The sequence below is a fragment of the Ptychodera flava genome, chromosome 17 (assembly GCF_041260155.1).
Source record: "Ptychodera flava strain L36383 chromosome 17, AS_Pfla_20210202, whole genome shotgun sequence".
Classification (NCBI taxonomy): domain Eukaryota; kingdom Metazoa; phylum Hemichordata; class Enteropneusta; family Ptychoderidae; genus Ptychodera; species Ptychodera flava.
This window is the reverse complement of record NC_091944.1, coordinates 39940085-39964304: the sequence shown is the minus strand read 5'-3', so window position 1 is coordinate 39964304 and position 24220 is coordinate 39940085. Positions and strand designations below refer to the sequence as shown.

General features: G+C 42.1%; 1 protein-coding gene across 6 annotated transcripts in view; it reads right to left on the bottom strand.

Moving 5' to 3' along the window:
- LOC139116309 (DNA repair protein XRCC1-like) overlaps nt 1–24220 on the bottom strand; it is a 216354-nt gene that overhangs the window by 179410 nt on the left and 12724 nt on the right. For all 6 annotated transcript variants that reach the window (XM_070678935.1, XM_070678939.1, XM_070678936.1 and 3 more), the window contains exon 2: nt 868–960. In XM_070678935.1, the coding sequence (XP_070535036.1) occupies nt 868–960 (93 nt within the window). The remainder of the gene's footprint in view (nt 1–867; nt 961–24220) is intronic.

Here is a 24220-nt window from a genome sequence, read left to right as displayed (position 1 = left end):
TGTTTAAAAACTTACCTGAGGTAAAGGCATAATGCTGTATATAAAGTCTTTGCAGTGGGAAGTAAATTAATTGCGTCGTTCGAACTTATTGTAGACTCCCTAGAATATCGTCAATCAGCACAAAAACAAACCGTCGGGGATTTCGAGTCAAAATTAGAACGATCGTAAAACTTCGGGATGTGAAAAATACGCTCGGGAAATGACATGTTTTTATCGATATCTTGCGATCTGCGCGCAGTCGCCAAGTCAAATATCGACCGTTGGCATTAAAAAAATGTGTTTTAAAAATGTTACAAAGTGGGAGTGCCTCTTTAAGGTAAAATTTGTGTATAGCATGTTCTATGGTAGTAATACCAGAAATAGAGAAAGAAAGAAAGAAAGAAAGAAAGAAAGAAAGAAGGAAGAGTGAGCAAAAACTAACAGTTCCAGAGCTGGTCTCTGGAACTAAATATTCATGAAATTCTTGGCAGCAATAATAAACAAACCAGTGACCTGTTGAATCACCTCTTATACAGACTGTGAAACGATGCTGAGGAACTTGGTCGTTATACCGATATACATATGTACTCCCATACACAGTGGAGCTCTCCAACTCCACTCTCTATGGTACACCACACATTCAACTTGTGATTCAATCCTATATCAACATTAGAAATAGAGGTCAGTCAAGAAAAGAGAACACTTCATGACTGTTTGAGTGCAATTTCTGCTTCTACATGTATGATACTTCCCTTACTGCTGCATTCCTTACATTCTCTGATGCGGATGTCAATCTTAAAGTTGATACATGTATGATTCCAAACTTTCACTTGGTAATTATCACAAACTAAGATGAAGTATGAAGCTTTGAATCAGTGTTACACCAACCTGCAAGATAGCTGAAACATTTCTCTCAGATGCAGACGAACTCTTCCATTTCCTGTAAGATTCATCTTTTAGCAGATTATCAGCTTTATGATTCTAAAAGAAATAAAATACCATAATAAAAGGTCAACTTTGAATTTACCAGTCTGTCTTTTATTCGTACTTCAAAAGATGGAAGGTTTGGTTGACATAATCTGTTTTAAGTTACCTGTACCTGTACAGTGCCATCCTTCATTGTAGTCAACAGTACAAGGCCTCCACTTGTATTTTCAGTTTCGGTGTATCACATTTGTCATTATTATCATTGACATTTTAAACAAAAGGAACACAACAGAACAAATATTTGGTCAGCCCTCATTCTCTACTTTCCTACAGTCACAGTCAATTGCATTCAATAAACATTGAGCATGTTTCTGGGAGCCGCCATTAAAATACCAGACGTTTGTAATGGCGACAACGTTGCAAAACCAAATGGCTTGCATACAGTGTATGCAAGCCATTCGGTTTTGCATTGAGTCTGAACTGAACATTGAAGAGTACATTTTAGTAGAAGTCCTGTTTTTTGTGCTGATTTTCGCTACAATACTTCATTTTTATAGCGTTATAAACCTTGATACAAAGCAAAAAATCTTCAGTTTTTCTCCTTCTTTCGATCGTACAGAGATACTGTGTGACAGGAAAACCGTGTCTTGTTAATGGGCAATGATCTTGTGAACGTACCGGTGTGTTCAACAGCTGAACAGCTTTTCATATGCAAAATCAGCGTACGGTAATCAACCAGTGGTATTGTATAAATAGCATTTTATTGAAAGGCATTCTATAGTACCATTGTTTTCATCAACTCTTCATGCAATTTTATGAACTGCTTGACCTCAAAAGTGTCATAGACATTCATGTTGATTGTTCAAAGCATTGAACTGCAAGTGCCGGTCGGTCACTTGTCAATGCTGGTCGGAAATTCTGAGTGCCGGACGGGCCCAACCAGCGCCGTCCGGCGTGGGCAGAACCCTGCATACACACATACATACAGACGCCATCGACTTCAGCTTATATGATAAACTCACATTGGTATAACCAAATGTGAGCTAAAAATAAGTCTGTGGTCAAATAAACACTTTTACCGGTAGGTAAACATTGAGCCCACTACGGTGAAGCAAGATTGTCCTCACGCTGACCCTTTGTATTTAGCGTATCATGGATACAAACCATTGTTTCATTCATTAATGACAGTGTTCACCTGTAACTGCGTGGTGATCAAGAGAGGTACTAACGCAACCCTTACTTCTTGTCACCTAAAATTCTTTAGAGCTTATTTGTGCTGGATAGGTGAGCTCTTTCCCATCAAGAACCGATAGAATTCAGTGTAAATAATACTTTGCCTGCAAGGCCATCTTTACCCCTCTCAAAATAACGCTTGCAAACTCATAATACTGTTTAACCCTTTTCCTGCCGAGCGCCCCTGTCCGTTATCCTGCCAAGTCGGTCAAAACCGGCCCCCTTTTCCGTGTCTACAGAAGATAGGCTCTCCTGCACGCTTTCCTGCCAGGCATTTGGCGGGAAAATACCGCATTTTCGGGGTACGATTACCGACCATATACGTGTTAGACTTCAAAAATTTTTGCATGCCCGTATAGAGGGGCAACCGCTGATGAGGTTGTGTCCAGAAAATGACGAGGTCACGGGCGTTGTTTGCCCCGGGGGACGTGCACTTTTATGCCCTTTTCTAGCTTACTTTCGCGGAAGTAAAGCTCGTTCGCCGGCACGCACGGCCACACCGGGGAAACGTCACCTCTCTCGTGGGTTAGTAGAAGACCCAGGGGTTAGTGCTATGAGTGCGGTAGCACCCTCAAACCTGTCCTGTTTCCCCTGGGTTGTGTCACTTGGCCACGTACTTTGAACGACTTGGAAGAGTCGCACAGTGCAGTCTGCTTTGACGTAGTGTCAACGACATAGTTCCGCCATTGAAGGAAGGCGTGTACGTAGTTTGGCCAGTTCAGTGCACACTTAGCTCGTTAGTGTTACCGTTTCCTAACAGGTTAGTTGTGCAGTTGTTACTAAGGTGCAGTTTTGTACCACCTTAGCTCTGGACAGTGCAACTGCTCTATGCACTAACCCAAACGACAGATGGTTGGTACAACGTCTACGTCGCACGAGCACAGCCTCCGTTGGGCTGTGCCCCTCCCACGTGATACAACGCACGTTCATCCATTACTATAGCGTCCTTACGGATCTGCCAAAAACGAAAGTGGGGGTAAAAACAAAACAAACGAAAATATGCGATCATAGATAGTATTTTATTCGGGAATAATTTACATTATGCCGAACAATAAATCTCGGAGTCTGTCTCGACGTCCGAGTGCATGGTCCGTGTTTCAAAAATTACAATCGGGTGGCAGATCCGTGTTTCAAAAATTATAATGGGGGAATTGTACAAAATAATCCGTCTAAACAAAACAAACGAAAATATGCGATCCATAGATAGTATTTTATTCGGGAATAATTTACATTATGCCGAATAATAAATCTCAGAGTCTGTCTCGACGTCCGAGTGCATGGTCCGTGTTACAAAGATTACAATCGGGGGATTGTACAAAATAATCCGTGTTTCAATTTACAATCAGCGGGATCGTAAAGCACAAACAAACGGCACAACCGTGCTCAAAATGTGATCATGGTCCGTGTTAAGAATACAGTCAAGCCACTGTTAGGCGAAGCTGTCCCCTGTCCGTTATTTACGTCGGGTTCTCTTGCTGATGGGTGTCGTCGGGGCTGTGTGAGTAGAGGTCTGCACGCCAACGCTCCTCTTACCTCGTAGCATCATGCGATGATGAAAAGCCGCAAAAAACTCGCCCTCGTGAAGATGAACCCCGCACAGACTACATCCTTTGGACGTCTCAGACAGTCGTCCGCTCGCAGTGGTCTTACCCTCTCTGCTGCATACTTTACAGCATTTCTGCCGCCCCTCCAAACGGCTGACAACGTGCATCGGCTGATTTTGTGGATTTATGTACGAGGCAAGAGAAACGGTGGCCTCGACCTCTCTCACACTGGGCTGCGATCGCCCACAATAACCGCCAATGAGTTGTTTCCCGACACGCAGATGAAACATCTTATGGGTCAGCTTACTATCAGGGTGTACATGCTTGAAGCATATATATGCATTTACCAGGGCAACATCAATCAGGTAACATGCCAGATATGTCCACCATCTGTGGTTCTTGCGCCCAGTGTGAAAGTACTTGCGCTTCTGGTTGGCTCGGTCGACGCCTCCCATGTACCGGCGATAATTATACAGTGACAGAGGCACTTGTCGCTGCTCGTCTCCCTCCCCCACTGGCACGCACTCCAAGGGTGGATAGACCGTATTCAAGATCAGCACCCGAGCGTTACTATCCTGATAAGCAGTGATGTTAAGACGAGAGTCCGTTCTGGTCGTGGCTTTCATATCCCCAACAGACAGAGGAAGGCGCTTCCTCTTACCCGGCGGAATTAATTGAGGGGGCATGGTGCGACGATTACGGCGGTTAAAACTCCCGACCATGTAGATCCCGGTCTCCATCAGCTCTCTAGCAGTAACGACCGTGCTAAACAGGCTATCACAGAATAGGCTGTGATTATATCCACAGAATGGCTGGACCAGCTCCATCGTAATTCTTTTCACCACACCTCGCTCCTGCCGTCTCCCATCAGTCCGATCCCGAAATTTCACACCTAGGTACAGTTCAAAGCAGAACTAACGCACCAAAAGGCTCGCCTCGGGCTCGCCTCGGACTCGCCTGAGGCGCGCCTTGGGCGCGCCTCAGGCGTGCCTCAGGCGAGCCTGAGAAGTGGTTTCCCCTTGGAGACCTGCTGTACTCGTATGCAAATTTATTCACGTGCATGACAAAGGGCAGAAATATTGACAATCAGTACTTGAACAATAGGCCCGTCAAAACGATCTTGCTAACCTTTACATACAATGTTGCAACTCTCAGAAACTATTGCTACATGTAAAACCATCTGGAAGGAAAATTGCTACACTTGATAGGATCTGTATTCATCTGGTGTATATCAGGCTGCTATTGCACCCTACGTTATTTTACTATTTACACTTCTAGGATTCGTGATTAATAAAGATGTTTCCGTAATGAACTTCTTGCCTTGCTTTTATTTAGGATACGTATTTACTAACAAATGCTCCCGTTTTGTACTTACAACTGCCGAAAATCATATATTAATGCTTGTTTCTGATGATGTTTCACATGATATGTATGTGTTTCACTACCCAATCAACGTCCTTCTCTACTCCCCATTTCGAAGAAATTACGGCCAAGAAACAAAATAATTCGTCCATTTCTAAAATGTTGTACATTTGTCAGAACTGTTTCCACTCCAAAAGTCACATACATTGCGGCCAAAAATTATGTCTTTTGCCAGGTGTGTTTCACGTCTGTCCATCCACCTGATGATGTCAGACATTCAAAACTGTTCCCCATTTCAACTTATATTACGACAGAAAGCCAAAAAATTACGTCCGCTTCTGTTAACATTTTACAAGTGGGTCGATACCCCTCAACAAATTCCAACATTCAAAATTGTTCCCGATCCGAATGAAATTGGGGCCAAAAAAAAAAACTTAACTCAAAAAGCTTTCAAAATTCCCGGTTCGTTTCTGATAGTATTCTGTGCATGTGAGTTGATACCTGATAAAGTCTGATATTCATAATAAATTGTTCCCGCTCCTAAGTAACTGGAGACGGAAAAAACGTCTTTTTCTGATGGTATTTTACATGTAATTCAAACCCGTGATAGAGAGGGCCCGTAGTCAAACTCGGTTATGCTTATTCCTGAAGTCTGTGGTATTAAATATGAACCGTTCTCCAACTTTGAAAGTTATTACACTGCATAAAGATTACGTCCAAGTACGTCACCACAGATTTCTCATGTCGTTTATGTTTTGAAAATGGTTGCGATATCTTACAATTATCCAGCTCAGAACTGTTGCCGCCCCACATGTATTGCGGCCAAAAACTATGGCGTTACGTCTTTTACCAGTATTGTTTAACATAACTGTCCATACCCGATGAAAGTCTGACTTTCAAAACTGTCCCCATGCCAAATTATTACAACCGAAAACCAAAAACGTAAGTCCGCTTCTGTCAATATTTTACAAGTGAGTTGATATCCACATTCAAATTCTTCCTGCTCCGAATAGCAATTGGGCCGAACATAAAAAACCTCCGTCTTTTTCTCGTAACGTAATGATTCCCACGTGGAACTAACTGGTGCAAAAAAAACCCACAAAAAACAGGCATCTTTTTCTGTCAAACTCAGTGAAGTCCGAAGTATCAGAACTTAATGAATTTCACGCGACTGATCAATCTTGTGATTAGCAGCTACATGATGTTAAAGGTCATAGGTGACATATTGCAAATCATTCCTCTTTGTCGAATTGTGAAACAGCGAAAGTCTGCCTTCGAGGAATCATGCTCCCTTTTCTCGGAAAACGGCCAGTTTCCATAGCAACAATGCAAATTTTAGACTTGACCGTCGAGAATAACTCGGAGCTGCGGAGCTGGACGGAGGTCTGAATTTTTCGTGTACAAAATGACGGAGGCACTGCTAAAGTTTCTTGTTATACGTTGAATAATAGAACACGGGCTAAAATGCTCACTGGAGAATGAAGTTTTCGTTACTCTCCGGCCCTCTCTTGCACTGGCGATGACAAAATTACGCCGAGTCAATAAGCCTTAGACCGTGTAGACTAGTGTATTTGATGTCATCTGGTGCAATAAAACTAGGAACATCACAGTCCCAATATACATGGGAAACCGCTGGGAATATCCATATATCGACAATTGATCAGCGGACAGCAGTACTGCTCTGTCCATGATCATCTTTTAGTTTGTTTATCAAAACCGCGGGGTGTGTCATAAAAGGCTTGCATAGGCCATTCATTTTGCATGACCGATGGTGATAACCCAAATAAAGGATTAACTTTTTATGAATAAGTTACATTGCTTTTAGCTATGTGTATCACCAAGTCTTTGTTGAATTGCTCAGTAAATTTCATTGATTTCCTATTTTCCTGAAGTTTTGATGACCGTTTTGCACGAATGACTAACTTGCACTTTTTCCAACTTGAACCCGCCCAGAAGCAACTCGCCGGATCGCCCTATTCCCACTGGGCCAAAACCAACTCGCCCGTTGTTTGAGATGTACACATACGACACGTACCGCGTACATCGCGTTGTAAATTTTATATGCATCTTCCATTGTCGATTTAGTCTGTCGATTAATTGATGGTAGAATCGAGACTGTCTATGATTTTATCAATTGGAACAAGAAATAATTTCGATTGATTAACTAACACAACCAAAATTTTGAGCATTTTCTTCTACTTTAACCCTTTGCGCCCCATTGCAACAATGTTGCAACATTTTTGCAGAGCCCAGCAGAAAATTTGCATACCGGGGTCCCCAAATCCCAAAACTTTCACTCACTGAACACCTCAGTGGAAACACAGTGAACGTATTTTTTTTTAACTTCGCTGTAAATTTCTTGGTCGGTGTTTTTATGAAATGATTTCTTTTACAGGCAGGAAGAACTTGAAAAATAAAAATAAAATGATTTTCTTATGATAAATATCGCTGTTGTTTTTTTTTTAATGTGTGACAGAAATGACTTAGTTGAATAGTTAGAAAATTGTTGAACGTCATGAAACTTTCCTGTGTAAAATTTAAATTTAAAGACCTTATCAAAATAAACAATTTGGACCAAAGGCGAGACTTATTATGTTATATCTCGGTAACGTAGTTCAATTTTATCATGAATTCTACACTCTGAATTTCTTACCTGAGGCAGTGTGGCACGTCGGTTACCCTGACGGTAAAGTACTATTTAAAATTTTCTAAGACTTCAGAAACAAGCAAATGTCACGAACGTTCATGAACGCAAAAGTTTTGGCGACAAAAATAGCCAACGTTTTAAAGTCATTTGAAAGTATAAACGTTTCGAAGCAATACTATATATACAGTACATATCTCCGTGTGAAATCTAGACGGGGTTCCCCTTCAAGGTCATCAGAGTTCACGTAGACGTGTTTTGTCTTCATACCGGAAGTCACTCAACGCCGCAAAATTGACGCATGGTACTCCAAGAAACACTCGTTCTTACACAGATGCACGTTGCACTGCTTACATCCCCAAGTTGTTTCAACAGGGTAGCCCTTCTGTGTTTCTTGCCAGTCTTGCTGCATTGCCGACAACATTTCTTCTTACGCTTCGCGTTCGGAGAGAGTACTTCGCAGATGTGGTTCGCGATGTTGTCGGCGTTGATGCTATTCTCGACTTCTGTGACTTGACTTTGCGGCCCGCGCTTCCGACGACTTGTAAAACCACCAATCAGCTGACTTGCTAGATCAAGGCGATAATCTTTCTGCCGATATCTTCGTCGGGGTTTGGTGAATGTGCAATGCTGTACAATATAAAGGCGTTGATGATCATCCGATCGACAAAAAACCAGAACAAGTACTTCCAAAACTTCATGTACTTGTTGTTGATCGGGTAGTACGAAGCCATCTGGTCACTGAGGTCGACGCCGCCATGTACTTATTGTACTCCCTCACCACTGTTGGGACGAATATCTCCTTCCCCTTCCTCTGAACTTCCAGGCCGCCAGGATTGCAGTTGGAACTAAGCAGGGTCACATCACGCTTGTCGTGCCACAAAGTAGCTGTGATTTCACCGCTTGCTCGGTAGACGTAGTCACCTGGTTTCAGCTTCGTCGCTGGCTTTGACACTGCAGCCGGAAGTCCTTTACTGTTCTTGCGAACTGTGCTGCAAACGTAGGTTTGCCTGTTCAACAAGTCGACAGCAAGGCGAAGGGAACTGAAGAAATTATCATAGTAAATATGATGTCCTAATCCACAATATCTGCTGGTCAGATCAACAACGACACTGTAGCCAAGACCATGTTGCGTGTGCTCTCCCTTTCCAGCGTACGGGATCATATCGAAGGTATAACCAGTGCGTGGACATGCAGCTGACCAGATTTTAAATCCCCACTTCACAGGCTTCGCTGGCATATACTGAATCATCGGTGATCGCCCGGCGAATTTACACATAGCTTCGTCGATGGAAATTTCTCTGAAAGGAATGAACTTCGTGGGAAATTTAGAACGAAGTTGATCGATCATCGGCCGAACTTTGTACATCCGATCTCTGCCTGGGTCTTGTCGGTCGGGTTCGCCATACGGATCGTTGACATGAAATACTGGTTCAACTTCAGGAAACGATTTCGGGACATGACTTTCGCTATCCCCGGTACATGAAGACGGTCGTCCGTTGACCAGTAGTCGCGTATTTCGGGCAATGAGTGAATACCCATCAAAATGAGAACACCAATATACGCTTTCATCTCATTTCTGTCAACCGGACTCCACTCAGTGTCGACTTTCTGTGAAAGATCCTGTCTGAACTGCGCGTATTTGTTGGTTTGCGGACGAGATGATCGAGAAAGTCGTCTGTCATGAACAGTTGGAAAAAATCCAACTGATCACCCGTACACCCCAGATTGTGAAATGGGCCAGATTCGTCGCCGTTGAAAGGAAATAAAGTTATTTCGTCATTTGAAGTTTCTGACCACTCCAGATCGGCTACAGTAACGTCGTCTGCATGTAGATCTTCGATCAAACGCTGGGCGAGTTCAGCAGGATCGATGTCACTCGCGCTGCCATTTTCCTGTCGATATGTTTCCCTCGCAATCTCCACTCGCAGTTGTTGTTCAGATATTTCCTCTGCTGTGAAACCTTCAAAATCGCTGTCGGAATCAGAGTCCCCAAAGAAAATGTCCCAAACGGTGTTGTTTCTCACTTCCGGGGTCGACATATCAAAACAAACTTAAATAAATGAATATTTAAATCTGTAGAGTTTTCCCACGGTGCGGGGTCGCGTCACTCAAAGAAAAGTTCAGGTCGTCTGTGTGTGTGGGGCGGGAAAAAATCTTTTATTCATGAAGGGGGCGGGAAAATGTATTCATGTATGTGTGATGTCGTAGGCAAGATGTTGTTAAACGTCATTGAGGCATGTGTAGTCGTCACGACAAAAACTAACGATGTAATCAATCCTTGTTTACTAATTAAAAATGCAGGCCTATTGAGGCCGTAACGGGATCACTGTACTGCGTTTACACAGGCCGTGTCAGGCCTAACCGGGCGTACGTGAATACAATTAGTGGGGCCGTCTCAGGCCGAATCGGAGCGCAAAGGGTTAAAAACTAAGTCATCGCCTTTCATTCACAATGCCGTTTTCGTTTGAAAATGCTCTGTCCCCATTGTCGGTATGAACGCCCAAGTTTGCCACGGCCGCACTGACTGAGAGATGGCTATATCCTCAGCTATGTTTTTCAGTTTCGGAAAAGACTTGCCAATTATTCCTTTCAGTGCAAAGTGCAGGTCTTTCTACGTTTGCAGAAAAAATTTACTATCGTTGCCTCGCCCAACATATTCATGAATTGAATTCGGGCGACCTGAGCTGTTGGTTCTTGATGGCTTGAAAAGGTAGGTACGCTATCAACACCATTGTTGCCATGCCTTTTTTCTCGCCAGGTTTTCTTATTTCCCGAAATTTTTGGTGATAGCTATTTGAAAATAATAATTTTGCGTCCGCTGATCGTGGCAATTTGATGTGGCTCTCAGAAACTGAAGTCCGGAAACGTCACTGGCTTCGAGCCGGAGACCAACCAAAAATACATTGTCAAACTTTCTATAAAAGGTCAAACCAAGTTTACTTGCTCGATTGGATGCGCTGAATGCAAAAAACAAACTATGCCATTAATTAGCGATTAAAAGCTGCTGCAGTTCAGCATTCTATGCAATTGATCTTATGCTTGAAATATTTTCATTTACAGTTCAAAGCAGAACTAACGCACCAGCCGGGCTCGCCTCGGGCTCGCCTCAGGCTCGCCTCAGGCACGCCTTGGGCACGCCTGAGGCGCGCCTGAGGCGCGTCTCAGACCACACAGGTTTGCCCTCAATAGCTCATTATCTCCAACTGGAAATGGTCATTATGTTGACATGCATAAATTATGCATCGGTAACTGTCCCAGCCACAGTGTGGTTACACTGAGCACGAGTAAGACAAGTGTCGACCTAACTTTTCAGACGTAAATTTCTGGACTGTAGACCGGCCAACAATTTGTTGCACTTGCAGTTCAAGCATATAAATCTACACACCTTCACATCAAAGGAAAGCTTGTGACCCACTTTGTTGAAGGGTCAAATTTCTGTACAACTTTGTAGCAAACAACGTAAACTTAGCAAGTGTCTTGTGTACAGTGATCGCCATCGATCGTTTTACGATGCCACAAAACGAATTGGTAATAATTGCCCTCCAATTTATTTAGCTTCGTTCGCCGTAAATTTCTCTGAGCCAGACCATGATCACTGACTGTGGCCAGACTTCCTTTTCTTGTCTGGAGCGACAATATGAAGGCCAATTTGCTGTGTGGCTCACGTAAATTATTTGACAAATGTATCGCCTACATTTAAATTGGCTCAAAGTCAAACAATGATTTGATCACAAATCTCGGAGAGTTACGAAGGCAACCTGTTGTAAACGATGATTCAGTGATTGTGAATCGGTGACCATTTAGAGAACACGTTATTCTACAAACACCGACTACGTTAGTTTTTGTACAAGTAATGAAATACATCTATTTCAGTTCAACAGTAAAACATCGCGTTCTTCGACATGTTGAAACCAGAAGCGACATCGTTCTTTTTTGACGACCATTGGCATTGTGTTGAAGTAGTGCGGTATGACAGGCCACGCCGTATTCAGCGTGGTTGTGTTCAATTTTTACATGACCCACCAGTTGTATATTCGAAATGGCAAGTTTGGCGATGGTGTAATTTTTCAAGTAAAGTAGAGCTTGTCAAAATCTTTCTGGCACTTTCTTTCATTTCCTGATGCCCGCATCGTATCAGTGTGTCTCAATATCCTCGACATCAATAAAAAAAACGAGTATCTCTTGAACCCTCTTTCATTTTCCAACCATCGTATCAATGTGTTTCATTTTCTATCCCCATCATTTCAAGCTCCTGGTTTATTTAGACAAAATAATGAGTCATAGACGTAGGAATATGACGCGAGGTCAACAGTTTGGAACTTGGAGTGACCGTTGCGTTGGAACATGTTGCAGTGTGTTGTAGTTGTACATCAGACTCCCGTGACCGGCTGCCATGGCTGTCTCCGTATCAAAGTTTGAATACCTCACATAAACATTCATTGATCGCTCCAAAATAACATATTAAATTAAGATTTGGTAAAAATCCTTTTAAAATTCCTCATCTTGAGTGTTTTTGACAGAGAAAACCTCAACCACAGATCACGATATTGATCGAGCTTTCATTCAGAGTGGCCGGTGCAGTCAACGCGATGCTCCCGGACGGGCGGGCGATCCATTTGAATCGCCGTTTCAACTTCAAATCACTTTCAAACGATAAACGTAAGTCTTTATTTTCCCGCAAAATACCCTCAAAAAATACCGAAGTCTGTCATTTCTGTCACGTGGTGGCACATAACCTGTCACAAAAAACATCGTGTGTTGAGGAAAAAATGCTTACAGACAGGTCTGTCTCCCTACACACGCGATTGTGCAGAACCTTAGTCCAAGCTTGGCGGTACTCTAAGCTTGGGTGAAGGTTTGCCAATGCTCTTCGGCCAAGCTTGTCGTCGATAAAGATTAATCCAATCTTGTTTGCAAATCTTGAGATAAGGATTGTGTCCAAAGCTTGGAACAGGGTTATTACCAAATCTTAAATCAAGCCTAGCTGGGATTAAGCTTCAGTGAAGCTTGGCATTTAACCTTCACCTTAGGAAAAACAACGGAGCTGTTACGTACGGCGGAAAATGCAGATACTCAGTTTGGTCGATATCGTATTGTATTCGAGTGATGTGTCCAAAATGCAAACGCATTATGTATAATAACCCCTTTATCATACATGCATACATTGGTTTTGATCATTTCCCTGGCGGCATTTCGATACTCGATAAGAAATCGACAGAAATGGGCCCTTCTTTATTCATTATTCGCGCCGTACTCATATAGAAAGTTGGTTGCGAAGGAGTGATGGCAACCGTTTCACTTGTTGATATTATTCCGCTTTTGGGCCATTCCACTTCACTGGGTGGTTGTAGTAAAATTTCAAATTAAACGATTTAATTATTAAGATGTCAATCCGGGTTTCCATAATTTGAAGGATGTTAATATTTATATGAAATACCGAATTAAATGTGAAACATAGGCTGGAGTGTGTAAAGTGAGTAATTTTTCAGCTCTGAAAAATACTCAAAGCCCTTCATGAAAGTTACGAGGCCCACCAAAATCCGGCCAAAATCGACCTCGCGCAGCTCCCGGAGGAAAACCTACAGATATCTGTACGGCCTCGCCTGAAGTTGTACGAATGCAACGTGGATGTACATTTAATAGTATAGTTGTGCCAGTCAGTTCATCTTCAAGAATTATCCATGTCCTTCCTAACACGTCCAATATGCCGAATTTATCATCTTAGAAAGGAATTTGTGAGCGGATTAGGGAATACTTGAAGTGAGTACAGCTTCGTAACTTGTATATACTGATTACTGTGAGTGTGTACATTTTGTTGCAATATACGAATAAACCATTTCAAAGGTATTTACATCGTCTGATCGTATATTTTTGTCACTGGCTTGCCTAAATATGACTGAACTTGTTTAAACGACCTGCATTAAAGTTTGTTTTTCATGGGAGTATCTTTACTACGTAATATGATTTGTGTCAAAAACTTACAAGGAACAGGATCACGAACTTTCTGAGTCACTATGAATTGTAAAGTGTGGTGTGTGCATCTCTTCGCTGTCGTGTATTTTCAGAAGTGTAGTCGGATTTTTGTGGCTCATTTTGGCTATACTCGATATAATTCAGTACATCGGTATTAAACCTTGTCAACAAGAAACTTGTCATATAGCGGTTAATTCATAAAAGTCGTGATGCAGTCGATCAAGCCGCACTCTTCAACTGTGCAGACGACATGAGCACCGGGCGTACAGTGATGACAAGAGGTGTTCCTGTCGCGATGTCAGTCTCAACGCAAACATATTTCAACGCGTTCGTGGTTATTTTATCCAAAGCCCGCCTACTGGTCTATATTTTTACTTAAATGTGGATCATAACTTTCAAACCAATAATTTGGCAAGACTCTGCAGCAAAATCAGCTAAACTGAGCAAAAAAATAACCCTTAGGTCAAATGCTGGGTCAAGGGACCCAAAAGCTACAGTAGATAAGGATGATAAAAAGCTTATCCGTAAAGTTCGGCCCAAGCTTTACTGCCCAAGCTTGGAACAAGATTTGGAAGTTTAAGCTTTTATAAAGGTTAGTTTGCCCTAAGCTTCAACAAAGGTGTGCAAGGATAAGCTTCAGCTAATCTTGGGCGTCCCAGTCTTAATTTAAGGTTGGCACGCAAACCATTGTTCTAAGCTTCGGCGCCAAGCTTCATATAAGCTTTGACTAAGCTTGGACTAAGGTATTGCACAATCGCGTGTGTACCAGCGAACCAGACCTAATTAAGTATTCACGACAAAGTTGTTGACCCGGTTTCATCGAAAGGTCGCTCTAATCATATGCAAATTTCCGCTGCATGCTGTGCTACATAGATGATGTCATTATTTAGTCCTTACATGGACCTGAATTGGGTTCAAAGGGCAAGGAATGAATTATTTGTCAGTGACTTCCTAAGCGACTTGTGTAGTTTACATTTAGGCACGGTCCGCAGAGGGGAGATGGCAGAGGGACCGTGAGTTAGCCCAAATACGACATCGGATTGTGGGAAGTTTTTTTAAAAGACGTCAATGCCGTTATCGGTGAAGTTCACAGTAGAGAAAGTCGCGAATCGTAGCAACAATATGTTACTTCAAGTCTTGAACACCGAACACTGTGTCCCCACCGTTTTGAATATCCCTACGAAATATTGCCAAGTGATTAGCCGACGTAGTATCGCAAAGTGCATCAGATCATTGTGCAGTTTGTTTATAAAAAACACAGTGGAGTGCGCAGTCAGAGACAAAACACCACCACTAGCAGAGGCCGTTCATTTTGCGTGAACGTCGCGATAGTAACTATTCAATAAAGGATTTACATGTACTTTCTATGAATAAAGTTACATTGCTCTTGCCCATGTGTAGTCTTGTTGCATTGCTGAGTTAAATTCCATTGACCAGGGAACCTATCACGGTTGAAGCAACCTGATTTGACAGACTTTCAAAATTGAAGAAAATGTGCCGGAGAGAAAACGGTACGGTAGGTACTGTTACAGACGCCTGTCATGTAGGCCTACTAGACGTTGTCATAATTAATGCCGTCATTTCCAATTTCTCACAAAAAACTTTTTAACTCTTATTTTAGTATACAGTTATCGTCGAGGTTTACAATGTGCGTCTCATTTCTAGTTGTTGTATATGAACCCTTTTCACATTTTAAGCTTACATCCATCGCACGGTGTCATCTGACCTCGAGCAGTTACTTCGGCAATATTTCCGATCTAACCGACTGCAGTGTTTCCTCGAATGAAATTCAAAGTCACTAAATTTCTAATTTGCCAACTTGTGACGAAATTACGGTTGATGCATATTCTTAGATAGCTGCAGTACCGTAGTACCGTACGTACGTAGCAAAACCAGATCTGGTTTTGCCGTTTTGCCGCCCGACCCAAATACCCAGGCAAAACCTCGAGCTACTGTACTGCAGCGAATTCTTAGAGTGACAGTGGGGAATTGCCAAAAACTTCCAGGCCTCGCTGTTCTTTTATCCAACATGTGTAACGAAATTCTGTACGGAGAATGCACACAAGGTTTCGGTTTTCCGACAGTTTCAGTGTATTAGCTCATATACAGTATGAATGGTTGTTGCGGCTGGCAGGGAATCAATGTCACAAATCACGTTGTTCAAACTGTCGGCCGGCCTAACCTGTAGTGCTAGCTGCCAGCTGTCGTCGACGGCTTTTGGTTGTTAGTAATTCTACGTCCGGGCGAGCTCTCATTCAGGAACGGCGAGTCAGAAAACCCGGACCGAGACGAGTCGAGACGAGACCAATAGACCTCCTATCTTACTGATAGAAAAGTTACGGTTTTTTTTTGCACAAAGGCAGCATCTGTACCAATGCCACGGGAAAAAAAGGACGTTGATCCACTTCTGTCTTAGTCAAAGAAGTGATATCCCACCCCTACCATCGACTAATGCTTGTTCATTTTCGTACATTCTAGTCAGTGGTTACATAGTTCTCCGAATTTGAATCTTAATCTGAGGCTGCCTCAGATTCCACACACATAACATACATGTACTATAGTATCGGTAATGTAGAAAAATGGTGCAGAGCCACTATAGGTGCCTGTCAATAGACAAAAGTTGGCTATTGACACGCGGGACGTTTTTCTTCATAATTCACCACATTTTAGTGAAATAAACTGCTCTTCTTCCACGTAAATGAAGAATACATTGTTCTGCCATGTAGTAATTACAAAATAAGTTCTAAATAGGTCGGAAAATCAATATTTTGCAATGCTAGCGAAAACCGTCACGCACGGTACGTCGTACGCGTTCACCGTGTTACTCTAGCATAACAACGGTTCTACATACGCGTATTTTTGCCGATTGGTGATACTTATTTGGTACACCCTTTAGTGATGACGAGGTCCGTTTTGCATTGTAAAAGTCGGAAAATCTTAGTAGTTCACGTCAGAGAACTGTCATGACAGGCATCGGTGATTTCCGATGGCCGCGACATTGACAGCTTGGTCGCTTTCGACATAACTCCGCATGCCTGCATTGAGAAACGACTATTACCATGGTGACAACATTCTAAAGCTTCGTCAACTAATCCAAAATAGCAAGCAAAATGCACCCGAAGCGTAACTTCACGGCCTAGAACAGCGCGAGGCAAGAGCCAGAGAGAAAGATACAAGGAGTTTCAACACAGGGAGCCGACATTTTAACCTTGACCTCCAGTTCGGGTCAGCACTGGTGTGCTGCCTCCATGGTATAGTAAAGCCAATGACCTTGGGTACGACAAAACTGTACCCTGAAATTAAAACATTTTGGTAAAAAATTTTTCTCGCTTAAAACATCGTAGTAAACATTGCTATCACTTTCAATATCATGTCTTTCCTTTTCAATGTGCAAAAAAGTTTTCAATATGGATCTATACTTGACAAATAGGTTTGCAGGGGAAGCAAAGTCGCCTTGCCCCCACAAATTGATTTTTTTACCTAATAAACGTTTTGTTTACTTTATAACATTATTCTCAGAACTATTCTTAAAAGATGATGCCATTTAGGAGAAATTCCTGACTCTCCAATTGCAATAGCATTACCTCTTATCCTCATATTTCGGCTTTCCTTTGCAATTAAAAGAACCGTGGACGACGACTTTGTTCATTCTGACGAACAAAATGGCAGAGGAAAACATTCTGAGAAGCATGAGGAAGTTTATTTCGCTAAAATCCGGTAAAATTTGGCTAAAAAAGTCCCGTGTGTCAATAGCCAACTTTTGTCTATTGAGAGGCGCCTGTCAATAGCCACGGCATAAAATTAAACCTATGAGCTTCCAGTTTACTTTCCTATAATGTGTTTATAAATGGTGAATCTAATTTCTAAAAAATGATTACTTAAATCTCCTGTATGTCTGTTTCTAATGCAAGGTTACCTATTTTGAATTCACAGTAGATATCATAGTAGAATCTGAATCTGGCGCTTATCGCCTAGGCCAAAATGCCGACGTCGCGTCGCAGTTCGCATGTTTCGAGCTCGCCTTGAACTCAAGTTGAAAAATCCTCAACAAATCTTTTTTCAGTTGTTCCAATCGTTGATTGTGCTATCTCTTGCTTTGTGCATCGATCTTTGACACTCACAACAAACTGCAAGCTTTCTGTAGTATTGTATATATGATGTATTTACAACGCCCGGCCTGAGGGGTCATTATGGTCTCGTCTCGACTCGTCTCGGTCCGGGTTTTGAGACTCGCCTTCAGGGACGTCCCGAAATCGATTTTCAAACACATGCAAGGCTAGTGTTCCTGTATTTTTGTAAGAATATAGTAAATTGTAGATAAAGCCAGACCCTTTTTATTGCCTACAATGTCGCCTTGTACGTCGTGTACGAGTCTCGGCCTTGACATGGCACAAAACATATTTGCGCGCGTCATACAGATGATACCATTATTCATCTGGGGGCTTTCCGACTGAAGTGAGCACATAGTAGATTTTTCTCGAGAAACCTACGACGAAAAAGACAGTCTAAATGAAAATATTTCAAGCATAAGATCAATTGCATAGAATGCTGAACTGCAGCAGCTTTTAATCGCTAATTAATGGCATAGTTTGTTTTTTGCATTCAACGCATCCAATCGAGCAAGTAAACTTGGTTTGACCTTTTATAGAAAGTTTGACAATGTATTTTTGGTTGGTCTCCGGCTCGAAGCCAGTGACGTTTCCGGACTTCAGTTTCTGAGAGCCACATCAAATTGCCACGATCAGCGGACGCAAAATTATTATTTTCAAATAGCTATCACCAAAAATTTCGGGAAATGAGAAAACCTGGCGAGAAAAAAGGCATGGCAACAATGGTGTTGATAGCGTACCTACCTTTTCAAGCCATCAAGAAGCAACAGCTCAGCTCGCCCGAATTCAATTCATGAATATGTTGGGCGAGGCAACGATAGTAAATTTTTTCTGCAAACGTAGAAAGACCTGCACTTTGCACTGAAGGGAATAATTGGCAAGTCTTTTCCGAAACTGAAAAACATAGCTGAGGATATAGCCATCTCTCAGTCAGTGCGGCCGTGGCAAACTTGGGCGTTCATACCAACAATGGGGACAGAGCATTTTCAAACGAAAACGGCATTGTGAATGAAAGGCGATGACTTAGTTTTTAAAGTAGAAGAAAATGCTCAAAATTTTGGTTGTGTTAGTTAATCGAAATTATTTCTTGTTCCAATTGATAAAATCATAGACAGTCGATATTCTACCATCAATTAATCGACAGACTAAATCGACAATGGAAGATGCATATAAAATTTACAACGCGATGTACGCGGTACGTGTCGTATGTGTACATCTCAAACAACGGGCGAGTTGGTTTTGGCCCAGTGGGATTAGGGCGATCCGGCGAGTTGCTTCTGGGCGGGTTCAAGTTGGAAAAAGTGCAAGTTAGTCATTCGTGCAAAACGGTCATCAAGGCTTCAGGAAAATAGGAAATCAATGAAATTTACTGAGCAATTTAACAAAGACTTGGTGATACACATAGCTAAAAGCAATGTAACTTATTCATAAAAAGTTAATCCTTTATTTGGGTTATCACCATCGGTCATGCAAAATGAATGGCCTATGCTTTATGACACACCCCGCGGTTTTGATAAACAACCTAAAAGATGATCATGGACAGAGCAGTACTGCTGTCCGCTGATCAATTGTCGATATATGGATATTCCCAGCGGTTTCCCATGTATATTGGGACTGTGATGTTCCTAGTTTTATTGCACCAGATGACATCGAATACACTAGTCTACACGGTCTAAGGCTTATTGACTCGGCGTAATTTTGTCATCGCCAGTGCAAGAGAGGGCCGGAGAGTAACGAAAACTTCATTCTCCAGTGAGCATTTTAGCCCGTGTTCTATTATTCAACGTATAACAAGAACTTTAGCAGTGCCTCCGTCATTTTGTACACGAAAAATTCAGACCTCCGTCCAGCTCCGCAGCTCCGAGTTATTCTCGACGGTCAAGTCTAAAATTTGCATTGTTGCTATGGAAACTGGCCGTTTTCCGAGAAAAGGGAGCATGATTCCTCGAAGGCAGACTTTCGCTGTTTCACAATTCGACAAAGAGGAATGATTTGCAATATGTCACCTATGACCTTTAACATCATGTAGCTGCCAATCACAAGATTGATCAGTCGCGTGAAATTCTGATACTTCGGACTTCACTGAGTTTGACAGAAAAAGATGCCTGTTTTTTGTGGGGTTTTTTTTGCACCAGTTAGTTCCACGTGGGAATCATTACGTTACTAGAAAAAGACGGAGGTTTTTTTATGTTCGGCCCCAATTGCTATTCGGAGCAGGAAGAATTTTGAATGTGGGATATGGACTCACTTGTAAAATATTGACAGAAGCGGACTCACGTTTTTGGTTTTCGGTTGTAATAATTTGGCATGGGGACAGTTTTGAAAGTCATACTTTCATCGGGTATGGACAGTTATGTTAAACAATACTGGTAAAAGACGTAACGCCATAGTTTTTGGCCGCAATACATGTGGGGCGGCAACAGTTCTGAGCTGGATAATTGTTAGCCCTGCGTACGATGCTGTGTGTTCCGCTACAGCTAATAGCCCCGGTCACCACAGCGGGGCTATTAGCTGTAGCGGAACACACAGCATCGTACGCTGGGCTAGATAATTGTAAGATATCGCAACCATTTTCAAAACATTAACGACATGAGAAATCTGTGGTGACGTACTTGGACGTAATCTTTATGCAGTGTAATAACTTTCAAAGTTGGAGAACGGTTCATATTTAATACCACAGACTTCAGGAATAAGCATAACCGAGTTTGACTACGGGCCCTCTCTATCACGGGGTTTGAATTACATGTAAAATACCATCAGAAAAAGACGTTTTTTCCGTCTCCAGTTACTTAGGAGCGGGAACAATTTATTATGAATATCAGACTTTATCAGGTATCAACTCACATGCACAGAATACTATCAGAAACGAACCGGGAATTTTGAAAGCTTTTTGAGTTAAGTTTTTTTTTGGCCCCAATTTCATTCGGATCGGGAACAATTTTGAATGTTGGAATTTGTTGAGGGGTATCGACCCACATGTAAAATGTTCACAGAAGCGGACGTAATTTTTTGGCTTTCTGTCGTAATATATAAGTTGAAATGGGGAACAGTTTTGAATGTCTGACATCATCAGGTATGGATGGACAGACGTGAAACACACTGGCAAAAGACATAATTTTTGGCCGCAATGTATGTGACTTTTGGAGTGGAAACAGTTCTGACAAATGTACAACATTTTAGAAATGGACGAATTATTTTGTTTCTTGGCCGTAATTTCTTCGAAACGGGGAGTAGAGAAGGACGTTGATTGGGTAGTGAAACATATACATATCATGTGAAACATCATCAGAAACAAGCATTAATATATGATTTTCGGCAGTTGTGAGTACAAAACGGGAGCATTTGTTAGTGAATACGTATCCTAAATAAAAGCAAGGCAAGAAGTTCATAACAGAAACATCTTTATTAATTACGAATCCTAGAAGTGTAAATAGTAAAATAACGTAGGGTGCAATAGCAGCCTGATATGCACCAGATGAATATAGATCCTATCAAGTGTAGCAATTTTCCTTCCAGATGGTTTTACATGTAGCAATAGTTTCTGAGAGTTGCAACATTGTATGTAAAGGTTAGCAAGATCGTTTTGACGGGCCTATTGTTCAAGTACTGATTGTCAATATTTCTGCCCTTTGTCATGCACGTGAATAAATTTGCATACGAGTACAGCAGGTCTCCAAGGGGAAACCACTTCTCAGGCTCGCCTGAGGCACGCCCGAGGCGCGCCCAAGGCGCGCCTCAGGCGAGTCCGAGGCGAGCCCGAGGCGAGCCTTTTGGTGCGTTAGTTCTGCTTTGAACTGTAGACTGTCTTTTTCGTCGTAGGTTTCTCGAGAAAAATCTACTATGTGCTCACTTCAGTCGGAAAGCCCCCAGATGAATAATGGTATCATCTGTATGACGCTCGCAAATATGTTTTGTGCCATGCCAAGGCCGAGACTCGTACACGACGTACAAGGCGACATTGTAGGCAATAAAAAGGGTCAGGCTTTATCTACAATTTACTATATTCTTACAAAAATACAGGAACACTGGCCTTGCAAGTGTTTGAAAATCGATTTCGGGACGTCCCTGAATGAGAGCTTGTCCGGACGTAGAATTACTAACAACCAAAAGCCGTCGACAACAGCTGGCAGCTATAGTACTACAGTCGGAAAACCGAAACCTTGTGTGCATTCTCCGTACAGAATTTCGTTACACATGTTGGATAAAAGAACAGCGAGGCCTGGAAGTTTTTGGCAATTCCCCACTGTCACTCTAAGAATTCGCTGCAGTGCAGTAGCTCGAGGTTTTGCCTGGGTATTTGGGTCGGGCGGCAAAACGGCAAAACCAGATCTGGTTTTGCTACGTGCGTATGGTACTGCAGCTATCTAAGAATATGCATCAACCGTAATTTCGTCACAAGTTGGCAAATTAGAAATTTAGTGACTTTGAATTTCATTCAAGGAAACACTGCAGTCGGTTAGATCGGAAATATTGCCGAAGTAACTGCTCGAGGTCAGATGACACCATGCGATGGATGTAAAGTGTGAAAAAGGTTCATATACAACAACTAGAAATGAGACGCACATTGTAAACCTCGACGATAACTGTATACTAAAATAAGAGTTAAAAAGTTTTTTGTGAGAAATTGGAAATGACGACATTAATTATGACAACGTCTAGTAGGCCTACATGACGGGCGTCTGTAACAGTACCTACCGTTTTCTCTCCGGCACATTTTCTTCAATTTTGAAAGTATGTCAAATCAGGTTGCTTCAACCATGATAGGTTCCCTGGTCAATGAAATTTAACTCAGCAATGCAACAAGACTACACATGGGCAAAAGCAATGTAACTTTATTCATAGAAAGTACATGTAAATCCTTTATTGAATAGTTACTATCGCGACGTTCACGCAAAATGAACGGCCTCTGCTAGTGGTGGTGTTTTGTCTCTGACTGCGCACTCCACTGTGTTTTTTATAAACAAACTGCACAATGATCTGATGCACTTTGCGATACTACGTCGGCTAATCACTTGGCAATATTTCGTAGGGATATTCAAAACGGTGGGGACAGTGTTCGGTGTTCAAGACTTGAAGTAACATATTGTTGCTACGATTCGCGACTTTCTCTACTGTGAACTTCATCGATAACGGCATTGACGTCTTTTAAAAAAACTTCCCACAATCCGATGTCGTATTTGGGCTAACTCACGGTCCCTCTGCGGACCGTGCCTAAATGTAAACTACACAAGTCGCTTAGGAAGTCACTGACAAATAATTCATTCCTTGCCCTTTGAACCCAATTCAGGTCCATGTAAGGACTAAATAATGACATCATCTATGTAGCACAGCATGCAGCGGAAATTTGCATATGATTAGAGCGACCTTTCGATGAAACCGGGTCAACAACTTTGTCGTGAATACTTAATTAGGTCTGGTTCGCTGGAAGGGAGACAGACCTGTCTGTAAGCATTTTTTCCTCAACACACGATGTTTTTTGTGACAGGTTATGTGCCACCACGTGACAGAAATGACAGACTTCGGTATTTTTTGAGGGTATTTTGCGGGAAAATAAAGACTTACGTTTATCGTTTGAAAGTGATTTGAAGTTGAAACAGCGATTCGAATGGGTCGCCCGCCCGCCCGGGAGCATCGCGTTGACTGCACCGGCCACTCTGAATAAAAGCTCGATCAATATCGTGATCTGTGGTTGAGGTTTTCTCTGTCAAAAACACTCAAGATGAGGAATTTTAAAAGGATTTTTACCAAATCTTAATTTAATATGTTATTTTGGAGCGATCAATGAATGTTTATGTGAGGTATTCAAACTTTGATACGGAGACAGCCATGGCAGCCGGTCACGGGAGTCTTGATGTACAACTACAACACACTGCAACATGTTCCAACGCAACGGTCACTCTGGACAAGTTCCGAACTGTTGACCTCGCGTCATATTCCTACGTCTATGACTCATTATTTTGTCTAAATAAACCAGGAGCTTGAAATGATGGGGATAGAAAATGAGACACATTGATACGATGGTTGGAAAATGAAAGAGGGTTCAAGAGATACTCGTTTTTTTATCGATGTCGAGGATATTGAGACACACTGATACGATGCGGGCATCAGGAAATGAAAGAAAGTGCCAGAAAGATTTTGACAAGCTCTACTTTACTTGAAAAATTACACCATCGCCAAACTTGCCATTTCGAATATACAACTGGTGGGTCATGTAAAAATTGAACACAACCACGCTGAATACGGCGTGGCCTGTCATACCGCACTACTTCAACACAATGCCAATGGTCGTCAAAAAAGAACGATGTCGCTTCTGGTTTCAACATGTCGAAGAACGCGATGTTTTACTGTTGAACTGAAATAGATGTATTTCATTACTTGTACAAAAACTAACGTAGTCGGTGTTTGTAGAATAACGTGTTCTCTAAATGGTCACCGATTCACAATCA